The sequence below is a fragment of the Bos grunniens genome, chromosome 18, assembly GCF_055505025.1.
Source record: "Bos grunniens cultivar Pamir isolate PY7600 chromosome 18, Bosgru_T2T1.0, whole genome shotgun sequence".
In the NCBI taxonomy this organism is placed as follows: domain Eukaryota; kingdom Metazoa; phylum Chordata; class Mammalia; order Artiodactyla; family Bovidae; genus Bos; species Bos grunniens.
In genome coordinates, this window is record NC_141182.1 from 1,956,341 (window position 1) to 1,973,760 (window position 17,420).

General features: G+C 55.3%; 3 protein-coding genes and 1 long non-coding RNA gene across 19 annotated transcripts in view; 2 read left to right on the forward strand and 2 right to left on the reverse strand.

Annotated features, from left to right (window-relative positions):
• The window catches only part of AARS1 (alanyl-tRNA synthetase 1), a 59,419-nt gene extending 48,143 nt beyond the window's left edge, over positions 1-11,276 (forward strand). For all 16 annotated transcript variants that reach the window (XM_086349816.1, XM_086349811.1, XM_086349822.1 and 13 more), the window contains 14 exons: positions 563-671; positions 826-976; positions 1,806-1,930; positions 2,341-2,485; positions 3,513-3,691; positions 4,393-4,506; positions 6,142-6,348; positions 6,810-6,994; positions 8,074-8,182; positions 8,816-8,929; positions 9,481-9,600; positions 9,721-9,807; positions 10,191-10,304; positions 10,728-11,276. In XM_086349816.1, the coding sequence (XP_086205942.1) occupies positions 563-671; positions 826-976; positions 1,806-1,930; positions 2,341-2,485; positions 3,513-3,691; positions 4,393-4,506; positions 6,142-6,348; positions 6,810-6,994; positions 8,074-8,182; positions 8,816-8,929; positions 9,481-9,600; positions 9,721-9,807; positions 10,191-10,304; positions 10,728-10,913 (1,945 nt within the window). In that variant the 3' untranslated portion in view covers positions 10,914-11,276. The remainder of the gene's footprint in view (positions 1-562; positions 672-825; positions 977-1,805; positions 1,931-2,340; positions 2,486-3,512; positions 3,692-4,392; positions 4,507-6,141; positions 6,349-6,809; positions 6,995-8,073; positions 8,183-8,815; positions 8,930-9,480; positions 9,601-9,720; positions 9,808-10,190; positions 10,305-10,727) is intronic.
• Positions 4,350-6,142, reverse strand: LOC147352904 (uncharacterized). The gene is made up of 2 exons (XR_015145234.1): positions 5,984-6,142; positions 4,350-4,562 (listed from the first exon to the last, which is right to left on the reverse strand). It is a non-coding gene; the product is annotated as an uncharacterized LOC147352904 (long non-coding RNA).
• Positions 11,277-11,282: 6 nt separating the features above from the next.
• Positions 11,283-13,769, forward strand: EXOSC6 (exosome component 6). The gene has a single exon (XM_086349834.1). It carries the CDS (start codon positions 12,510-12,512, stop codon positions 13,326-13,328), a length of 819 nt encoding a protein of 272 aa, XP_086205960.1. The 5' UTR covers positions 11,283-12,509; the 3' UTR covers positions 13,329-13,769.
• A 396-nt stretch (positions 13,770-14,165) lies between these two features.
• On the reverse strand, positions 14,166-16,954 carry LOC147352906 (uncharacterized). Its single transcript, XM_086355124.1, has 8 exons — positions 16,944-16,954; positions 16,898-16,911; positions 16,717-16,822; positions 16,463-16,513; positions 16,243-16,385; positions 16,014-16,127; positions 15,542-15,684; positions 14,166-14,877 (listed from the first exon to the last, which is right to left on the reverse strand). The coding sequence occupies exons 1-8, from the start codon at positions 16,952-16,954 to the stop codon at positions 14,842-14,844; spliced, it is 618 nt and encodes a 205-aa protein (XP_086211250.1). The 3' UTR covers positions 14,166-14,841.
• Positions 16,955-17,420: the final 466 nt, after the last annotated feature.

Genomic DNA, 17,420 nt, shown 5'->3' on the forward strand with positions numbered 1-17,420 from the left:
TTTTTGGCTCTGTGGAACTTAAAGCCACACTTCATTATTGCTTTATTTGTCATCTAGGTAGTTGGAGGGATTCTTTTTCTTTCCTTTTTTAGGAATAGAGGGAGTTTCAGCTTACTTTAAGCAGAGTTCACTATATTAAATCTTTGCTGCCAAGTACAAGATGATAAGGATTGTATTTAAGGTTGTCTGATAAGACATTGACAGGGGCAGGGTAGATACTAATTAACGCGAGGCAACTTGATTATTGACAGGCAGGACCTGGTATTGTGGGCATCAAGTCGGCCATCTGGTCTGTACTTCCTGCCTCCATCTCTGGTTCAGCAGAACAAGGTTGGAAGATAAACCAAGGTTACCTTGATGTGTATGTAGATATATAGTAACATCCACAAAACATGAGTTTTATGCTAGGATTAATGTTCATGACCTTGGGGGAATGCAAAAAAAAAAAGCCTTAGGAGAGTCTCTCAAAGAGTAGGCCTTCTGGTAGAATTCCAAAAGGCCGTCTACAAAATGCTTGACTGGGAATGCTGTCTAGCGGGGTCTTAGGTTCTGTCTCTTACAGGTATGTGTTGAGACGGATTCTCCGCCGGGCTGTTCGATACTCTCACGAGAAACTCAACGCCAGCAGGGGTTTCTTTGCTACGTTAGTAGACGTTGTTGTCCAGTCTCTGGTAGGTGTATTTCCTGCTCACCTCTTCTGTACTAAAGTGCATACCTTAATTGGGGTAGGGTGGGCGATGTCACACTGTTAATGAGAATTTTTAGAGGAGTCATGATATAATCCTTGTCTTTATTGGCCTAAAATCTGTGTTTCCCATTTGCCAGGGAGATGCGTTTCCTGAGCTGAAGAAGGACCCAGATATGGTGAAGGACATCATTAATGAAGAAGAAGTGCAGTTTCTCAAGACTCTCAGCAGAGGGCGTCGCATCCTGGACAGGAAAATTCAGAGCCTGGGAGACAGCAAAACCATTCCTGGTAAGAACCAGTTTGTTCCTTTCTTCATCAGGCTGGTTCATCTTCCTGGAAGGGGCAAGCCTTTTCTCACAAACTTGACTATAGACTCCTGTGTCTCCAAAGGCTGAGCATAGCCTGGTTAGACTGCTTTGGTGTGAAATGGGGTTTAATAATAAGATTTTTAAAGTAATATATTATTGTGGCAAAGTATTCAAACAGTATAGAGGTAGAAAGTGAAAATGCTCTTTGACTCATTTTTCAGAAGTCACAATTCTTTGGAATTTTGCATATAACTAACCAGTCAGGACTTTTCTCTATTTGCATACAGATGTATATAGGGGTGTGTGTGCTCACAAGTAAAAATGGGAACAAATAGTATATAATGTTTTACAAGTTTATTTTTTACCTGACAGCAAAGTTAGTTCCAAAAGTTTTTACTCTTTATGGAAGTATAATGTACAGGGTGAAAGCCTGGTGTATTTCCCACAAACTGAACACACTTGTGTTCCGATTAGGAAACAGAGCTTTTCCAGGGACCCTTTGTGCTTCTCCCAGGTTGATTGCAAAGGATTTGATGGATTTTCTGATACAGAACCAAAACTGACTTGCGTGGCTCTTTAATTCCTCCTGTCATTGCCAGCTTCCTCCTGGGAAGGGCTTGCAGTGGAAGAGAGGGAGGCTGTTTCTATCGTTTTTTAATCTTTTAAAATGTATTTGTTTTTAACGGGAGGACAGTTGTTCTACAATATGGTGTTGTTCTCTGCCGTGCATCGGCCGTAAGCACACATGTGCCCCCTGAGCCTCCTCCCTCGTCCCTGTCACTCTTACCGGCCTCCTTGGTGCTGTGCAGGGGATACCGCTTGGCTCCTCTATGACACCTACGGGTTCCCCGTGGATCTCACTGCACTGATTGCTGAAGAGAAGGGGCTGGTGGTGGACATGGATGGCTTTGACGAGGAGAGGAAACTGGCCCAGGTAAAGTGTTTATGGTGTGAGCGGGAAACTCAGCGCCAAGCAAGGTAGGACTTGGCTGCAAAGCACGAGTTTCCTCCCATTAAAGTTTTTAAAATTTCTGTTTTTCCCAAGACCAGTGAGTCTCAAGTGGGGGCGGTTTGGCAGTAATGTCTAAAGACATTTCTCGGGTTTCTCAGCTTGGGGGGCAGGTGCTGCTGCCACGTGGTGGGTCGAGGCCAGGCATGCTGCTCAGCTTCCTTCAGTGGACAGCCTCCCAGAGCAAGAGTTCCCAGCTCCAAATGTCATGGTGCTGAGATCAGAAAAACTCTGTTTCAGAGCTTTACATGGGGCATGGTTTAGTAATTTTGAGTCTTTCAGAGTTCTTTTCCTCTGACATTAAGGTAACTTGTGCTTATTTCTCTTGCTGGCAGCTGAAATCACAGGGCAAGGGAGCTGGTGGGGAGGACCTCATTATGCTGGACATTTATGCTATTGAAGAGCTCCGGGAAAAGGGTCTGGAGGCAACAGATGATTCCCCGAAGTACAGTTACCATTCGGATTCCAGTGGAACCTACAGTATGTTCATTTGTTCATCTAGGGTGGTTTTCAAGCAATGCGACTCAAGATTGGTAACCCAAAATATCCATGGTAGCCTCACCTGTAGCGCTGTGTGGTCATGTTGGGTAATTTTATACTCGGAGAGGCCCTTTGTGATTGACTTTCTATCTCTTTTATTTTGAATAATTATAGATTCACAGGATGTTGTAAAAAAATAAATTTAACTTGAGATCTCTTGTACCTTATACCCGGTTTTCACTAATTATATTAATAACATCTTGATAGGAAACAAGGAAAATGATACTGACTGATAAAACTCATAGTGGCTGTTGGATTTTGCGTTAGAACAGTAGTGTTCTAAAGTGAAGACTGTTCAAATACACGGGCACTACATGTTTTTGCTTTCTTCTTTTTTTTAATATTTGTTTACACGTCAGTGCTGAGTCTTAGTTGCAGCGCTTCGGTCTTCAGTCGCAGTCTTCAGCTGTAGCATGTGAATTCTTAGTTGTGGCACGGGGATCTGGTTCCTTGGCCAGGGATTGAACCTGGGCCCCCTGCATTGGAAGTGTGGAGTCCTAACCACTGGAGTACCAGGAAGTCCTATTTTTTCTTTTTTCACTCCAGCAGGGATTCCTAAATCTATCCAAGGAAGCCCACAAAATGAATATATTCTTTCTGAATTGACCTTGGAAAGGGAATTTATTACTACTGTTAAATACCTGCTTATCACGCTCACTGGCTTTCTGCTCAATAGCTCAGAGTTAAGGTGACCAGTTGTCCCATTCTCCCAGAACTGTCCCAGTGTTTCCTCACATCCTGGGAAATCCCTTGGTCCCAAGCAGACCGGGTCAGTTGGTCACCCCTGAGTACTGTGCTCTCCAGTAGAAGACCAGCATATTAAGCCCTTTTGTGGAGTCTAATAGGCTGGCTTCCAACAGAACAGTAGGCAGTTAGGACCTCAGGAGAGTTTGAGAAATAGAATCCAGCACAAGCCAGCTGAGAATGTGAGAGTGAAATCATCCCCTGTGTTTTTCCCCTTGTGCAGTGTTTGAGAGCGCAGTGGCTACAGTGATGGCTCTGCGCCGGGACAGGATGTTCGTGGAGGAAGCGTCCACGGGCCAGGAGTGTGGAGTGGTGCTGGACAAGACCTGTTTCTACGCCGAGCAGGGAGGGCAGACCTACGACGAAGGGTACCTGGTGAAGGTCGACGACAGCAGCGAAGACGTGAGCCAGCAGTTCCTCCTCGCGAGCTGGGGGGCGGGCGGCCGCCACGGCCTGCACCCCGACAGCCACTCTGGCAGCTGGGTGCCCCCGGGCCTGAGGGGCAGACACCACCGCTCTTTGGGCTGTCCCACGGCCAGTGTTTCTGAAGCCACGGGCCCTGCTGCTTGCACTGTGTGGCTTCATCACCGTCAGCTCCCCTCACAGCAGGGTCCTTGCAGCCAGGCTGCTTAGTGATCCTCGGGTCCTCCAGGCTCCCCTCAGAAATAAGGAGAGCCAGCTCTGACGGGGGAGGGTGGGGAATGGGACAGGGTCCTCATCCAAGATGCGGCCTGTCGCTCTGCCGCTGCTGGCTCTGTGGTTTTGGACGAGTTCCCAGACACGTGGACTTGAGTTTCCTTACCCTGGCTTTAATTCTCTAAGATGCTCCCTAATGGAGTGGGTGTGTACACATACACATCTATTACATATTTAAAGTGCTGCGTGTATAGAATAATATAACCGGTGTATGGTGGCCTGTATATATGTTAATATATATACATACATATATATCATAATAGTATTAATGTTATATGTGTAACATGTAAAGAGAGAATTCATATATATGTTTATCTGCATTTGCATGTATACATACCCATACGCGTACACACACACATTTGGATTTATTTAGTTAGTTGTTTATTGGTCTTCTCCTTGACTCTTAGAAAACTGAGTTCACAGTGAAGAACACTCAGGTCCGAGGAGGGTACGTGCTGCACATAGGAACGCTCTACGGCAGCCTGAAAGTGGGGGACCAGGTCCGGCTGTTCATTGATGAGGTGAGTTGCTTCATGCTGGTCAGTGCTGGATAGGATTACTGATCCTCTCCTTCTCCCTTTTAAAAAAGAAGTCAGCTGTATGGAGGCGTAACTGGCATGTAGAATTATAAGATATTTAAAGTGTACGTCAGATCCAGCCACTCCATTCTGAAGGAGATCAGCCCTGGGATTTCTTTGGAAGGAATGATGCTAAAGCTGAAACTCCAGTACTTTGGCCACCTCGTGCGAAGAGTTGACTCATTGGAAAAGACTCTGATGCTGGGAGGGATTGGGGGCAGGAGGAGAAGGGGACGACAGAGGATGAGATGGCTGGATGGCATCACCGACTCGATGGACGTGAGTCTGAGTGAACTCTGGGAGTTGGTGACGGACAGGGAGGCCTGGCGTGCTGCGATTCATGGGGTCACAGAGTCGGACACGACTGAGCGACTGAACTGAACTGAAAGTGTACGTCATGGTGATTTGATACTTTGTGAACAGAATTCACCTCTTCCTCTGGCTTTAAATTGGTCCACCATTATTATCCCTTCTAAGTGAAATTATAAATAGGTAAATTACAAGTAAGGTGCAGGAGTAAATTTTGAGGGCTATAACTGAAATTTAAATCTTAACGTCCCAAGTAAGACCACGGTGATTTCAGTTGAGATCCTGTAGCTTTGTTTTCATGGATTGCTTTTCTCCAGCTTTACCTCAAATACTTCAGGAGCCAAGGATCCCATGTTAAGAAACAGTTGCTACTGCATGTGCCAGAGCTCCAAAATAACAGTGGCATAAAACAGAGTGGAAATGTGCTTTCACCTGAAAGCCCACGCTGATGCAGAGGCCCCCTCACAGTCAGAGGGCCTCGCTCTCCCTTGTTGCTCTCCCACCACTGCTGGGTGTCGCTCTTGATTCCATGTTCCAAAAGGTGCTGTCAGATCCGTTCTCTAGACCAGGGCTTGGTGAGCTTTTCTGGGAAATTGCCTGCATGCATGTGTGCATACTCAGTTGCTCAGTCATGTCTGACTTTTTGAGACCCCATGCCCACAGACTGTAGCCCGCCAGACTCCTATGTCCACGGAAATTTTCCTGGCAAGAATACTGGAGTGGGGTGCCATTTCCTCCTCCAGGGGATCTTCCTGACCCAGGGATCAAACCCATGGGTTTCCTGCATCTCCTGCATTGGCAGGTGGATTCTTTACTGCAGAGCCACCTGGGAAGCCCTTGTAAAGTACCAGATAGTAAATATTTTTGGTTTTCTGAACCATACAGTCTCCATCACAACTGCTGTTGTGGCACAAAAGCACTGTAGACAGTATGTAAGCGCACAGGCGGGCTGTGTTCTGGTAAGCCCGGCTACAGAAAGGGACCGCAGGACGGGTTTGGCCCACAGGCCGTAACTTGCCGCTCCTGTTGTAGATGGTGGGAAGGGGCGCGGGGGTGTGTTCCTTCCCTTGAAGGGAAATGTGTCCCTTCTCACTGACTGGAATTGACTCACCTGGCCAGTTAGCTGTGAGGGACGCTGTAGGCTTTCTTCTGCACAGCCATGTATCCAGCGAAAGCCTTTAGGACTCGGGAAGAAGGGGAGAGTGCGTGTTGGGGACCGACCAGCGGTCCACCACCGACCTCTCCACCAGCCTGCTCTGCCCCATGCAGCCCCGGCGAAGGCCTGTCATGAGCAACCACACAGCCACTCACATCCTGAACTTTGCCCTGCGCTCTGTGCTGGGGGAGGCTGACCAGAGAGGCTCCCTAGTTGCGCCTGACCGCCTTCGCTTTGACTTCACTGCCAAGGGAGCCATGTCCACCCAGCAGATCAAGAAGGCTGAGGAGATCGCAAATGAGATGATTGAGGCAGCCAAGGTAGGTTGGATTATACGTGAACTGAGTCATGAACTTCTCTCCTTCCTGCACCATTTACGGAGCCGCCGCCGCCCAGATGCTCTCCTGTTGAACTGTATTCTGTCCTGTGAACACACGTGCTTATCACAGTGGTTCTCAGCTGCGCTGGGTAGGGGGCAGTGCTGGTGTTGAGTGAGGGGTCTCTGCTCCACCTCCTCCTCAGGACAACCAGAGCCCTTCTAGTTATGTCTGGTTTATGTATAGCAGCATATCCATTTTTTGGTGCATGGTTTAACAAAATAGTTGGAAATTCCTATTTTGAGCTCCTTGACTTTACATATGGGGCTTTATTCTGGGACATGATCAGCACAGCCAGGATCAGAAACCAGAGCCCTGCCTGCAAACCTCAGTCTCCTGCTTCCTACTGCACCCCCAGAGAAGATGTTTTCCCAGCTGTTTCTCCTGTCCTTTCTCCATGGCAGCCGGTCTATACTGAGGATTGTTCTCTGGCGGCAGCTAAAGCCATCCAGGGCCTGCGGGCTGTGTTTGATGAGACCTACCCTGACCCTGTGCGAGTCGTCTCCATTGGGGTCCCAGTGTCTGAGCTACTGGATGACCCCTCCGGTCCTGCTGGCTCGCTCACTTCTGTTGAGTTCTGTGGGGGAACGTGAGTACCTCGGGGGCAGTGGTAGACCTGCCTCTTACTAATTTGGGTGACCCTCGGAGGATGTGGGTAATGGGCTAGACCAGCTCTCGTTTGTCTGAGGTTGAAGAGGAGTCCTGAGAAATGCAGGTGCCAAGCAGCTCTCCCAGAAGCCAGCATCTTTGTGCTCCCATCACACCCTTTGGTGTCTGACACTGACTTTACTGAGTGTGTGGTGAAACGCTCTTCTTAGGAAGAGAAAGTGAGAAACGTCACCTTAACCCTTACCTCACGACTGTTGCTCTGGTTCCCTGGACAGATGACAAGAGAAGCCTGTGAATTCATGATTCAGCAGGGCCGTGGCGCTTCTGACCTGGTCTTAGCTTTTTTCCATTCTCAGGGCCTCATATAGTTCCCTTTGTCAGCTGAAGGTGCATCTGGGGAATTAACAACCCCATTGTCTCAGAGCCCCGATGTTAGGCCACACAGTAGACCTGACTCAGTTTGGCTGTGGGCAGTCACTTGTTTCTGCCAACTTGAAGATCTCCGTATCCCTTGAGGTCTTTCTGGAACAGTCTGGTGGCCTGGGAAATTCCTGCTTCTAAAGGAATCATGAGAAAAAGAACATTCCTAAGGCCACGGTAGACCCATCCAGGGCCTCCTGTGAGTCTCTGGCAGGTAGATGGCAGGTGGGGGTTGGGGTCAGGGTCCTTGTGGATGACACAGTAAATGAGCATTTGAGGTGAGGTTCTCTGAGCAGTGCGGTTGTTGAAGGGATTGTGGTAACATTTTAAAGGTAATCCACCGACACGCTCAGAAGGGACAGAAGATAACTGTCCTGTGAGGGAGAATTTCCCACATTTAACGTATGAGAAAACTGAGGCTCAGAGATGCGGCTCCTTGCTCAGAGTCAGCCCCAGCCAGGCCTTCTCTGACTGCCTTCCCTTTCCTGGCCAGAACTGTACCCCGACTAAACATGAAGGGCCTTTTCCCCTGTTCCCTGAGGAAGCTTCCCTGGGAGCCGCCACCTCCTAGGGCTCCTGCTCCCAGCTGAGGGCTCCCAGGTGTAGGGACAACTGTGAACTTTGCTTTCTGCCGTGCAGACACCTGCAGAATTCGAGTCACGCGGGAGCGTTCGTGATCGTGAGTGAAGAAGCTATTGCCAAGGGCATCCGGAGGATAGTTGCTGTCACAGGGGCTGAAGCCCAGAAGGTGAGCGGATGAGGCTGGTCTGTGGGCCCAGGCTGTGAATCCACAGGGCAGCTGGTCACACGGCCGCTGTGGTCAGACTCGAAGGTCCAGCACGCCCTCCAGATGTCCTCCAATTACTTGTGACTGGGAGGAGAAAGCCACTGTCATGTGAGACTTCCTAGCTGTCTTTTAATCTGTTAAAATGCAGGTAAGCTCTGCTGTCACGCATTCATGTCCAGGAGGGAGGCCGTGTTTTGCCATGTTCCCCGTGCCCCCGGCACTTTGCCGCCTCTCCCTGGGGGCATGTACCTAGTTTGAGATGCGTGGAGTAGGGGGGCAATTGCTCTGGGCGTAGGGACTGGAGCTCACGCCTGACACATGCTAAGGGTTGAGGAGTGGTCATTTCATGGGTGCCGAGGGCTCCTGACGCGTGAGTTCTCAGTCACCCCTGAGCCCCAGATCCACTGGCCAGGTGTGTGAGGAGGGTGCTCCCTTCTGGGGCATGAGGCTGCAGACACCTGCTCCCTGAAGGAAGAGAAAGGTCTGATGTTCTGGGAGAGTGTTGTGTCGGAGCCTGCCACAGTTTACCAGCAGAATTGTGAAGTTCAAGGTTCCCTGACCCAGAGTTTACAACTCTGATTGTCCTCCTCACAGGCCCTCAGGAAAGCAGAGAACTTGAAGAAATCTCTCTGTGTCTTGGAAGCCAAAGTGAAGGCCCAGGCCGCGCCGAACAAGGACGTGCAGAGAGAGATCGCGGACCTCGGGGAGGTAGGGCCGCCTCCCTCTGCAGCTCGTGGTTCTTGGGGCCGTGGGTGTTGGGACTGACCGCTGATGTCTGGCAGCCTGGCAAAGGGGGCTCCGTGGACCCTGGAACCTGCCTGCTGCCCCTGTTGGTGACAGCAGGAGAGCCCCTTCCAAGCACTAGTGGGCACTGGAGTTGAGGGCTTTGGGAGAGGTCCTGTGGGTGCCCACTTTCTACAGGTCTCCTGGTTTCAAGTCCCTTTATGAGCATTTTCTGATTTTGTGTTCTCTGAGACTTGGGTTCAATCCCTGAGTGGGGAAGATTGCCTGGAGAAGGGCATGGCTACCCACTCCAGTGTTCTTGCCTGGAGAATCCCGTGGACAGAGGAGCCTGGTGGGCTACAGTCCATGGGGTCGTGAAGAGTCAGACACGACTGAGCAACTAACACTTCCACTTTCTCCTCCTGGATACTGGTTGGGGGACTTTGGTGTTCAAAGCCAGAAGGGTGGGAAGGGCTGGGCTCACATCCTAGCTCCTGATGATCCAGATCCCAGTGGTATTCCTATTCTGGTTCCAGGCCTTGGCCACTGCCATCATCCCTCAGTGGCAGAAGGATGAATTCCGGGAGAATCTCAAGTCTCTGAAGAAGGTCATGGATGACCTAGACCGGGCTAGCAAAGCCGATGTGCAGAAGCGGGTGGGTCTCGGCAGTGTGGGCGGGAGGAGGATTCACCCATCAGAGGCTGTGCAGGCTGCGGTCGGGGTCGGAGTCTGGGCCTCTGACCTGAGGCCTCTCTCTGGACTTCCTTCCGTGCAGGTGTTGGAGAAGACGAAGCAGCTCATCGACAGCAGCCCCAACCAGCCCCTGGTCATCCTGGAGGTGGAGAGCGGCGCCTCGGCCAAGGCAAGCCGGGCAAGCCGCGCTGCCCTGTGCCCGTCTGCTGCTCTCCTCCCCGCAGGCTCCCCTCAGCCCTCTGGGGCTGGTGTGCGCCCTGTGGCTCTGAGCTGAGGAGCTGCCTGAGGGCCCACCCTCTGGTACTGAGTTGGACTGAGCCGTGGCGGGAGCCGGTGCTGGAGAGCTAGGCTCCTGGAGGTGGATGGCCATCCTGAGCCCGGGTGGGCAGGGCCCTGCGCTGGGCCCCCATCCAGGCTCCGGGACCAGCACCTGCTCTTAGCAGGGGGAGGGGTGGGGCACGCCGAGAACTTAGTCCTGCAAACCCGCTGCACTTGAGGAGAGCATGGTCCCCTTTCCCAGTGCCACGGCCTGATGCCAGCTTCTCCCCACAGGCCCTGAACGAAGCCCTGAAGCTCTTTAAGATGCATTCCCCCCAGACGTCCGCCATGCTCTTCACAGTGGATAACGAGGCCGGCAGGATCACATGCTTGTGTCAAGTCCCCCAGGTCAGAACGCCCTGCAGTCTTGCTCAGGCAGCCCTGTGCTTGTGGGAGGTGATGTCTATAGCTCTTCTCAGGAAGCCTGATTTTTCTTGTTGTTTGCGAAGACTCGTGTGTGTGTGTGTGTGTGTGTGTGTGTGTGTGTGTGTGTCTGTGCGTGCGTGCGTGCAGCCTGCTGGAGATGCCGTTCTGTTGCCCACTTGGCTCCTCCCTAGGACCCCTCAGCCTCAGGCCCTCCCCCTGGTGCATACGTTTAACTGTGCTGCTTTGCTGCTCCTTACGCATCGCCCTGGCTGTGGTACCAGCTGTATGCTCTCAGCCCTGGCAGCATCCTTCGGGGCAGGACTGGGTGTCTGGCTCCAGCCCTCTCCTTGTCTGCCTCAATCCCATCCTCTGTCCTGACTCCCAGTCCGCCTTCCTGTCTTCTAGAATGCAGCCAACCGGGGCCTGAAGGCCAGTGAGTGGGTGCAGCAGGTGTCAGGCCTGATGGACGGCAAAGGCGGTGGCAAAGACGTGTCTGCTCAGGCCACGGGCAAGAACGTGGGCTGCCTGCAGGAGGCGCTGCAGCTGGCCACCTCCTTTGCCCAGCTGCGCCTGGGAGACGTGAAGAACTGAGAGGGAAGGGCAGGTCCGCCAGGAGGCATCTCCCCCACCTCCCCAACCCAGACACACCCATCCAGCCAGGAGCTCTCCTTCCACCACAAGGACGTTTGAATCTTGGGACCTTTAAACAGTCCCGTCTGTCCTAACCCAGCAGTAACAGGAACTTAACCTGGGAGCCAGCCTGTGACTCAACGCCCACGTTACATTTCTGCCCTGAGCACATCCGCGCCATCCGTGTAGAACTACTACCCGAGGATTGCTTTTTCATCATCACACTTGTTTCTATAGAGAGTTCTTTGCAGACTCAGTGCTATGGGCCTCAAGGGAGGAATCATTTTTGCTGCAGAGAATAAAAAGACCATGTGCAATACTTGATACGATACTGCCACGTGATTTTTTTACTCCTCCCCTCTTGCCCTCCTCCCCGTAGGTGTCCCCAGTGTGATAACCCATGCTTCCCTGGGTGTCTGTAGACTAATTGCTGGTTCCACCTGGTTTCTGGTTGCGGTCCTTGCTGAGTCCAGCCCCAGACCCCTGAACTTTGAGAATAATGGTCCCTGGATTTGCGTCAAAACATCTATGGGGATGGCTCACAGAATAGGGTGATAGAAGAACTAATTATTCAGTGGAAGATGGTCCCTGGGGTTGCTGGCAGCAGAGAGAGGCTTCGTTTTTGGTGCTTTTTATAGGAGAACATTCTCATTTATAAGTCTCATATGTCTTTCCTTCTCCTGATGTACAAGTTGGATGTGAGGTCGGATACATTCCTTGGTATAGGAGGTTTTTAGGGAACGTCAGTTGCCTCCTCCTACGTCTTGACTGCCAGGTCATTCCAGGTTTCAGGACCTAACTTGGACGGTGAAGATGGAGACTCTGACCTGGTTCTGTCCATTTACCCGTCTGAAGACAGCTGGGTTTGGGAGCTGTAGTGTGTAGTACTTAGTTGTGCCCTCTCTGGCTGACTTCAAGTCCCCTGGGTACAGCGGGTTGGCCCTGAATCATTCTCAGCCCTGCTGACTTGGAGCAGAAAAAGCAGGTTTGTGCTGAGAGGAGATGCAGAGACCACCAGTCACAAGGCCTGGGGGTGAAGAGGAGAAACAGGAAGGGTGCTGAGGCCCTGGCTGCAAAAAGGCAAGCCAGGTGAGGAGTGTGCGGCATACAAAGAGCTCACAGTCCGCAGCGCGGGAGAGTTCCAAACGCACTCCACAAGCTGTGCCAGCCAGGGCACAGTACCAGAGGGACCTCTTGGGCAAGGCGGTGGGGGAACATGTATACAGATGTGTCACTAGAGCAGGACCAATTACAGCTTCACAAGTGAAAGGAAGAAGACCCACGCCCTGGGCTTGCGCTGGCGCGAAGGCTAGAGGTCAGCGGGGCCGGTGTAGATCCCACTTCTGCAGGCCCGTCTGATCCACCCATGCACCCAGCTCTGGCCGTCCTCGCGGTGGCCCGGGGCTCCGCTACGCGCGCCGTCCCCCTCCGGGGCGGCAGGGGGCGGTGTGGCGCCAGCCGCTCTCCCGCGCACCCTCGCGCGGCCGGGCAGGCGGGCGGAAGCGCCGGCGCACGGGGCCCGGCTGACGCGCGGAGCCGGCCGGCAGCAGCGCCGCCATGCCCGGGGACCACCGGCGCATCCGCGGGCCCGAGGAGTCGCAGCCGCCGCAGCTGTACGCGGCCGGCGAGGGCGAGGAGCCGGCCCCTCGCGACCCAGCGCGGCTGCGGCCGGTGTACGCGCGCGCCGGGCTGCTGAGCCAGGCCAAGGGCTCAGCCTACCTGGAGGCGGGCGGCACCAAGGTGCTGTGCGCCGTGTCCGGCCCGCGCCCGGCGGAGGGCGGCGAGCGCGGCGGCGGCCCGGCCGGGGCGGGCGGCGAGGCCCCCGCGGCGCTGCGCGGCCGCCTGCTCTGCGACTTCCGCCGCGCGCCCTTCTCGGGCCGCCGGCGCCGCGCCCCACCGGGCGGCGGCGAGGAGCGCGAGCTGGCGCTGGCGCTGCAGGAAGCGCTCGAGCCGGCCGTGCGTCTGGGCCGCTACCCGCGCGCGCAGCTGGAGGTGTCGGCGCTGCTGCTGGAGGACGGCGGCTCGGCGCTGGCTGCCGCGCTCACGGCCGCCGCGCTCGCTCTGGCCGACGCGGGCGTCGAGATGTACGACCTGGTGGTGGGCTGTGGCCTGAGCCGCGCGCCGGCGCCCGCGCCCGCCTGGCTGCTGGACCCCACGCTGCTGGAGGAGGAGCGCGCCGCCGCCGGCCTCACCGTGGCGCTCATGCCGGTGCTCAACCAGGTGGCCGGGGTGCTGGGCAGCGGGGAGGGCGGCCCGACCGAGAGCTGGGCGGAGGCCGTGCGCCTGGGGCTCGAGGGCTGCCAGCGCCTCTACCCCGTTCTTCAGCAGTGCTTGGTGCGGGCCGCCCGCCGGAGGGGTGCCGCCGCGCCCCTCTGAGCCAGAGACCCGAGCAGCGACGGACGCCAAGGACCAAGCCGCAGCTGCCACCACGAGGACCCGCGCCGTCGGCCTGCAGACGGCGTGCGCCGAGCTGAGAACTGGGAGCATCGGAGAGGATCTGCGGAGGTGTGCTCAGAATAGCCGTGTTGGAGCGATTCTTTCCAGACTGCTTCGTTAAAGAAACTTTTCTAATTGAGCTGACTCCCAGCCACGACCCAGTTGAAGAAACCTGCCAGCGCATCTTGACTCCTAAGTTGGAGAGGACTTTCGCTGGGCTCATCGGGAAAACGAGCTGTTGTCCTGCAAGGGACGGACCCTATGCAGGCCAGCCTGGGACTCCCTCCTGAATAACTGGGCTGCTTTTGAGAGCGGGGATAAGGGGGCTGTGCCTTCCACGTACATCTGAACCCAAACAAAACCAATTTTTATAATCTGAAACATTCTTCTCTTGTTTTTGGTACTGACTTTAACGAGTAAGGCTCTTCTGAGCTGGGGAGTGTGTTCTCAGGGCTTGGGACAAGCATTATCTTTAATGTGTCCTGGTGTTGCTGGTCCACTGGTGAGAGGGCACTTGAAATGCCAGGAGTGAGAGTTTCTGGATGCTGGAGATGGGCTCTGGCCATTCTGTAGACAGAGCGGGCCTGTCTGACCAGAGGGTGGCTCCTGAGCCCTGCAGGTTTGTGCTCAGGTCTGAATTGGCGAAAGGGCCGCCTGGGGTCCTCCCTGCACCAGCTTGGTGTGATCTGAGCTTGTGTGTCTCAGGGTAGGAAAGGCTGGCTCGAGGCAGCTGAGAGACCAGAATGAGGCCTGGGGACCACACCAAGAACCCCTGACGAGGGGGAAAAATAGACACTTTATTCGCCCCCAGTGACGTATATTTCCAAAGCAGATCTGAAATATATAGAACCACAGCAAAAAGAAACAAGATAGAAACAAGGTAAAAACGGTAACCCTGTGGACGCCCAGACAGGACGGGGGCTTTGAGAGGGGAAGACAGCTGACGCTGCTCCCGGGGATGAGTGTCCAGCTCTGCCTGCAGGAGCGGGCCCGGCTCTATGAGATGGTGCGCTGGTGCCAGGCAGCTGTGGGCTGCCCCGCTTCCCTGCAGTACCTAGACTGCCATTTGGACAAAGCTAAAGTGAAAGTGAAGTTGCACAGTCTTGTCTGACTCTTTTGGACCCCATGGACTGTAGCCCCCCAGGCTCCTCCTTCCATGGGATTCTCCAGGCAAGAATACTGGAGTGGGGTGCCATTGCCTTCTCCAGGGGATCTTCCCAACCCAGGGATTGAACCCAAGTCTCCTACATTGCAGGCATACGCTTTAATCTCTGAGCCAAAGCTAAAAGCAGCACTAAGGCCGGGTTCCTGGCCCGTCTGGCTGAGCCACGCCTCCATTTCCATCGCCCTGGCTCCAGAATGGGTGGCATGGGTGCCGCTGAGAGACCTTCAAGAAAACGCTCAAGGCAAGGACCGTGCCTGGAGCTGATGCGCCTGGAGGGGTTCCAGCCTGCTACTGACAGCCCTGGTCTGATGCCTGATTCTTGACCTATAGGAGAAGTAGACACAGGACCCTAGTACAGAGGGCCAAAGCGAGGTGAGGCTGGGAAGGGGCCATCTGCTAACAACTCCCAGCCTCCAACCCCCGCCTCCCTTTCCTCGCAGCTCTGGCATCTCGGTGCTACTGTAGATTCTTCCTGAGACCCGTGAACCCAGAAGCACCAGACACATGGCATTTTGTCCACTCGGCCCAGTTTTCCTAGATGTGATTCCATCTTGGGGAGCAGTAAGGGTCCCCTGGCCCAACAGGCAAGTGGAAGAAAGGAAGCTCCTTACTGCTAACCCTACAGCAGCCCGGCCTTGCTGAGAGGGTCCTGACAACGGCGGGAGCTTGGCCCACTTCAGGGGCCACCAGTAGGGGCGGAGGCTGTGGTAGAGTAGGGAACACTGGGGCTCTTGGGAGCTGCACAGAAGGCTATTATCAGGTCCAGGTTGGGATTTCTCAGTCCAGGAAGGCCCGTGTGCTTTGGCTTCCGTGGGGAGCACAGGACAATGCAAGGGAATTAAGGGGGGGGAATAGGACAGGGCCCTATCTTCCGGACATTGCCTGTGACAGAAGTCAGTCGCCTCCCTGCAGCCACTGCTGTGGTCTCCTGCACAAACAAGGACCCAACCAAGGAGGGTGAGGATGGGGGAGGTGCCAGGCCACTCACCGCAGCCTCCAGGTCTGTGTGCTCTTGGGAGCCGTCCGCCTCCAGATGGGCCCTTGGGCCTCTGGGCTCCTGCCTGGGTTCAGTGGTTCTGCATAAGGACGCCTGACTGCTGGAGCCCCTGTTCTGTTCACAGTCCTCTGTCCCTGGACAAGCACAGTCACCAGTCACGGGCCAGGTCTGAAGGCCCCAGCTAACCCTAAAAGAGGCCACTCGATGCGCAGCACTGATCTCAGGTGTCCAGGGCTCGAGAGGACAAGCAGCTGAGTGAGACAAGCTTCTAGCTCCAGACAGCTGCTGAGTGGGCAGGGGGGCGGGGGGTCACACCCGGAAGGAATGGAGGGAGTGCACCCGGGGAGGGTGAGGAGGAGCCCTGCAGCCAAGGGGAGCCCGAGGCTGGACCCCGGGTACCTTCAGCAGTGGGAAAACCTGGTGCCTGTGGAGTGTGGCCTGGGCCCAGCCTTGGGGGCCTGACCTGGAAGCTGGTCCCTCCGCTGTTCCATGAGTTCCACGTGCTCCAGCAGGCGGTCCACCTGGGCCTTGATGTGGCTCAGCTCGCCCCTGAGGCAGTGCAGCTCCTCGGTCTGGACTGGGGGGCGGGGGCAGAGGGCACTGCTGCTGGGACCTCTAGGCCCACGCTCCCTTCTAAGGGCCTCCCAGCTCCCCACTAGCCCTGCTGGTGAGGGCTGTGCCCGTTCACTCACGCTTTATCTCGGGGGGCAGCTGGCTCTTCCTGGGGGCCCTGTGGGGACTGAAGCGGCCCTTGACCCCCGTGCCCAGGTAGGCCCTCCGGATCCTGACAGGCACACGGTGGAGGAGGGGAGGGACCCCCTGGTGTTCATACCGGCTGTGGAGACAGGACAGAGGGAGTCAGGCCACCAGCCTCCCCTGCGCCCAGAGGCCTGCCCTGCAGGACCCACCTACCTGCAGGGGCCGTCTTCCTTGTGCAGCTCGTAGTCCAGGCTGTAGCTGCTGCTGTAATAGAAACAGGGAGAGGATCACTGCCCGGGGCCAGAGTCCTTGCCTAGACCCCAGTTTAATTTTGGGAAGCAGGTTTGCAGCTTTTCCTTAGAATCTCAGGATTCTTCACCAGAAGAGCTCCCTAGGCATTTGACCAAGGTCACTTTGGGAGACCCCAGCAAACCAGCTTCCCTGTCGCTGGGCTCTGAACGGGGAACCTTGCAGGTGGCTCCCGGTGGCAGGAGGGGCAACTGCCCACAGGCTTCTGGCCAGTCAGATCTGGGCCCTCCGCGGGCTCCTCTGGCTGACCCAGGCACTGCTGATCTTAGTGTGGCTCTCAGTCTGGCAAAGGATGAAAGGGAAGAGTTAAGTCAGGGCCCAAAGCTGTGGAGGGGCTACAAGAGCCTTTAATCCTGCATGGGAATGGGCGGGATGCAGGGCCAGCCAGACTGGCATGGTGAGGGCGGAGGCCCGGCCACGTTCGCTGCAGTGAGAGGGGGTGGGCGTCGAGGGGGGTGCTGGGCGCGGCCTGGGCAGGAAGATCCCATGGGGCTACCGCCCCTGAACTTCAGTGCAGCTTGAGGTTTCCGTTGGAGCAAGCGGGGCCCTGGGGTGGGGAGGAGGGGGCTGTGAGGGGGGTCAGGGAAGTTTCTGAAATAACCTTCCCTGCCCTGCGCCCAGGAACGAGGGGAGAGGTTGGTGGGAGCCCTGGGGCAGACGGGGGACATTCGGGGGGAGACCTTCACCTTCATCGCGAGGCCCATAGGCCGGCGGATGAGGTTTCCGGCCGCCCCCGCCTTGCCTTCTGGCCTCAGGAAGTCTGGGTGGGCGGCCCGGGAGCCTCGGGACGCCGCTGATCCCAGGGGTGGGAGGCCCTTCCTGGGAGAAAGGGGAGAAGGGGGCACGCGGCAGGGCGGGGTGC

Bases quoted from the DNA above. Each gene is read 5' to 3' on its own strand.
- LOC147352906 (XM_086355124.1), bottom strand. The intron at 15,685-16,013 runs GTCAGGCCCCCA...GTGCTTGTCCAG, and splicing joins GCGGAGGGACCAGCTTCCAG to GGACAGAGGACTGTGAACAG. The intron at 14,878-15,541 runs GTGAGTGGCCTG...CTTCTCCTATAG, and splicing joins ACACAGACCTGGAGGCTGCG to GTCAAGAATCAGGCATCAGA.
- EXOSC6 (XM_086349834.1), top strand. From the start codon at position 12,510: ATGCCCGGGGACCACCGGCGCATCCGCGGGCCCGAGGAGTCGCAGCCG.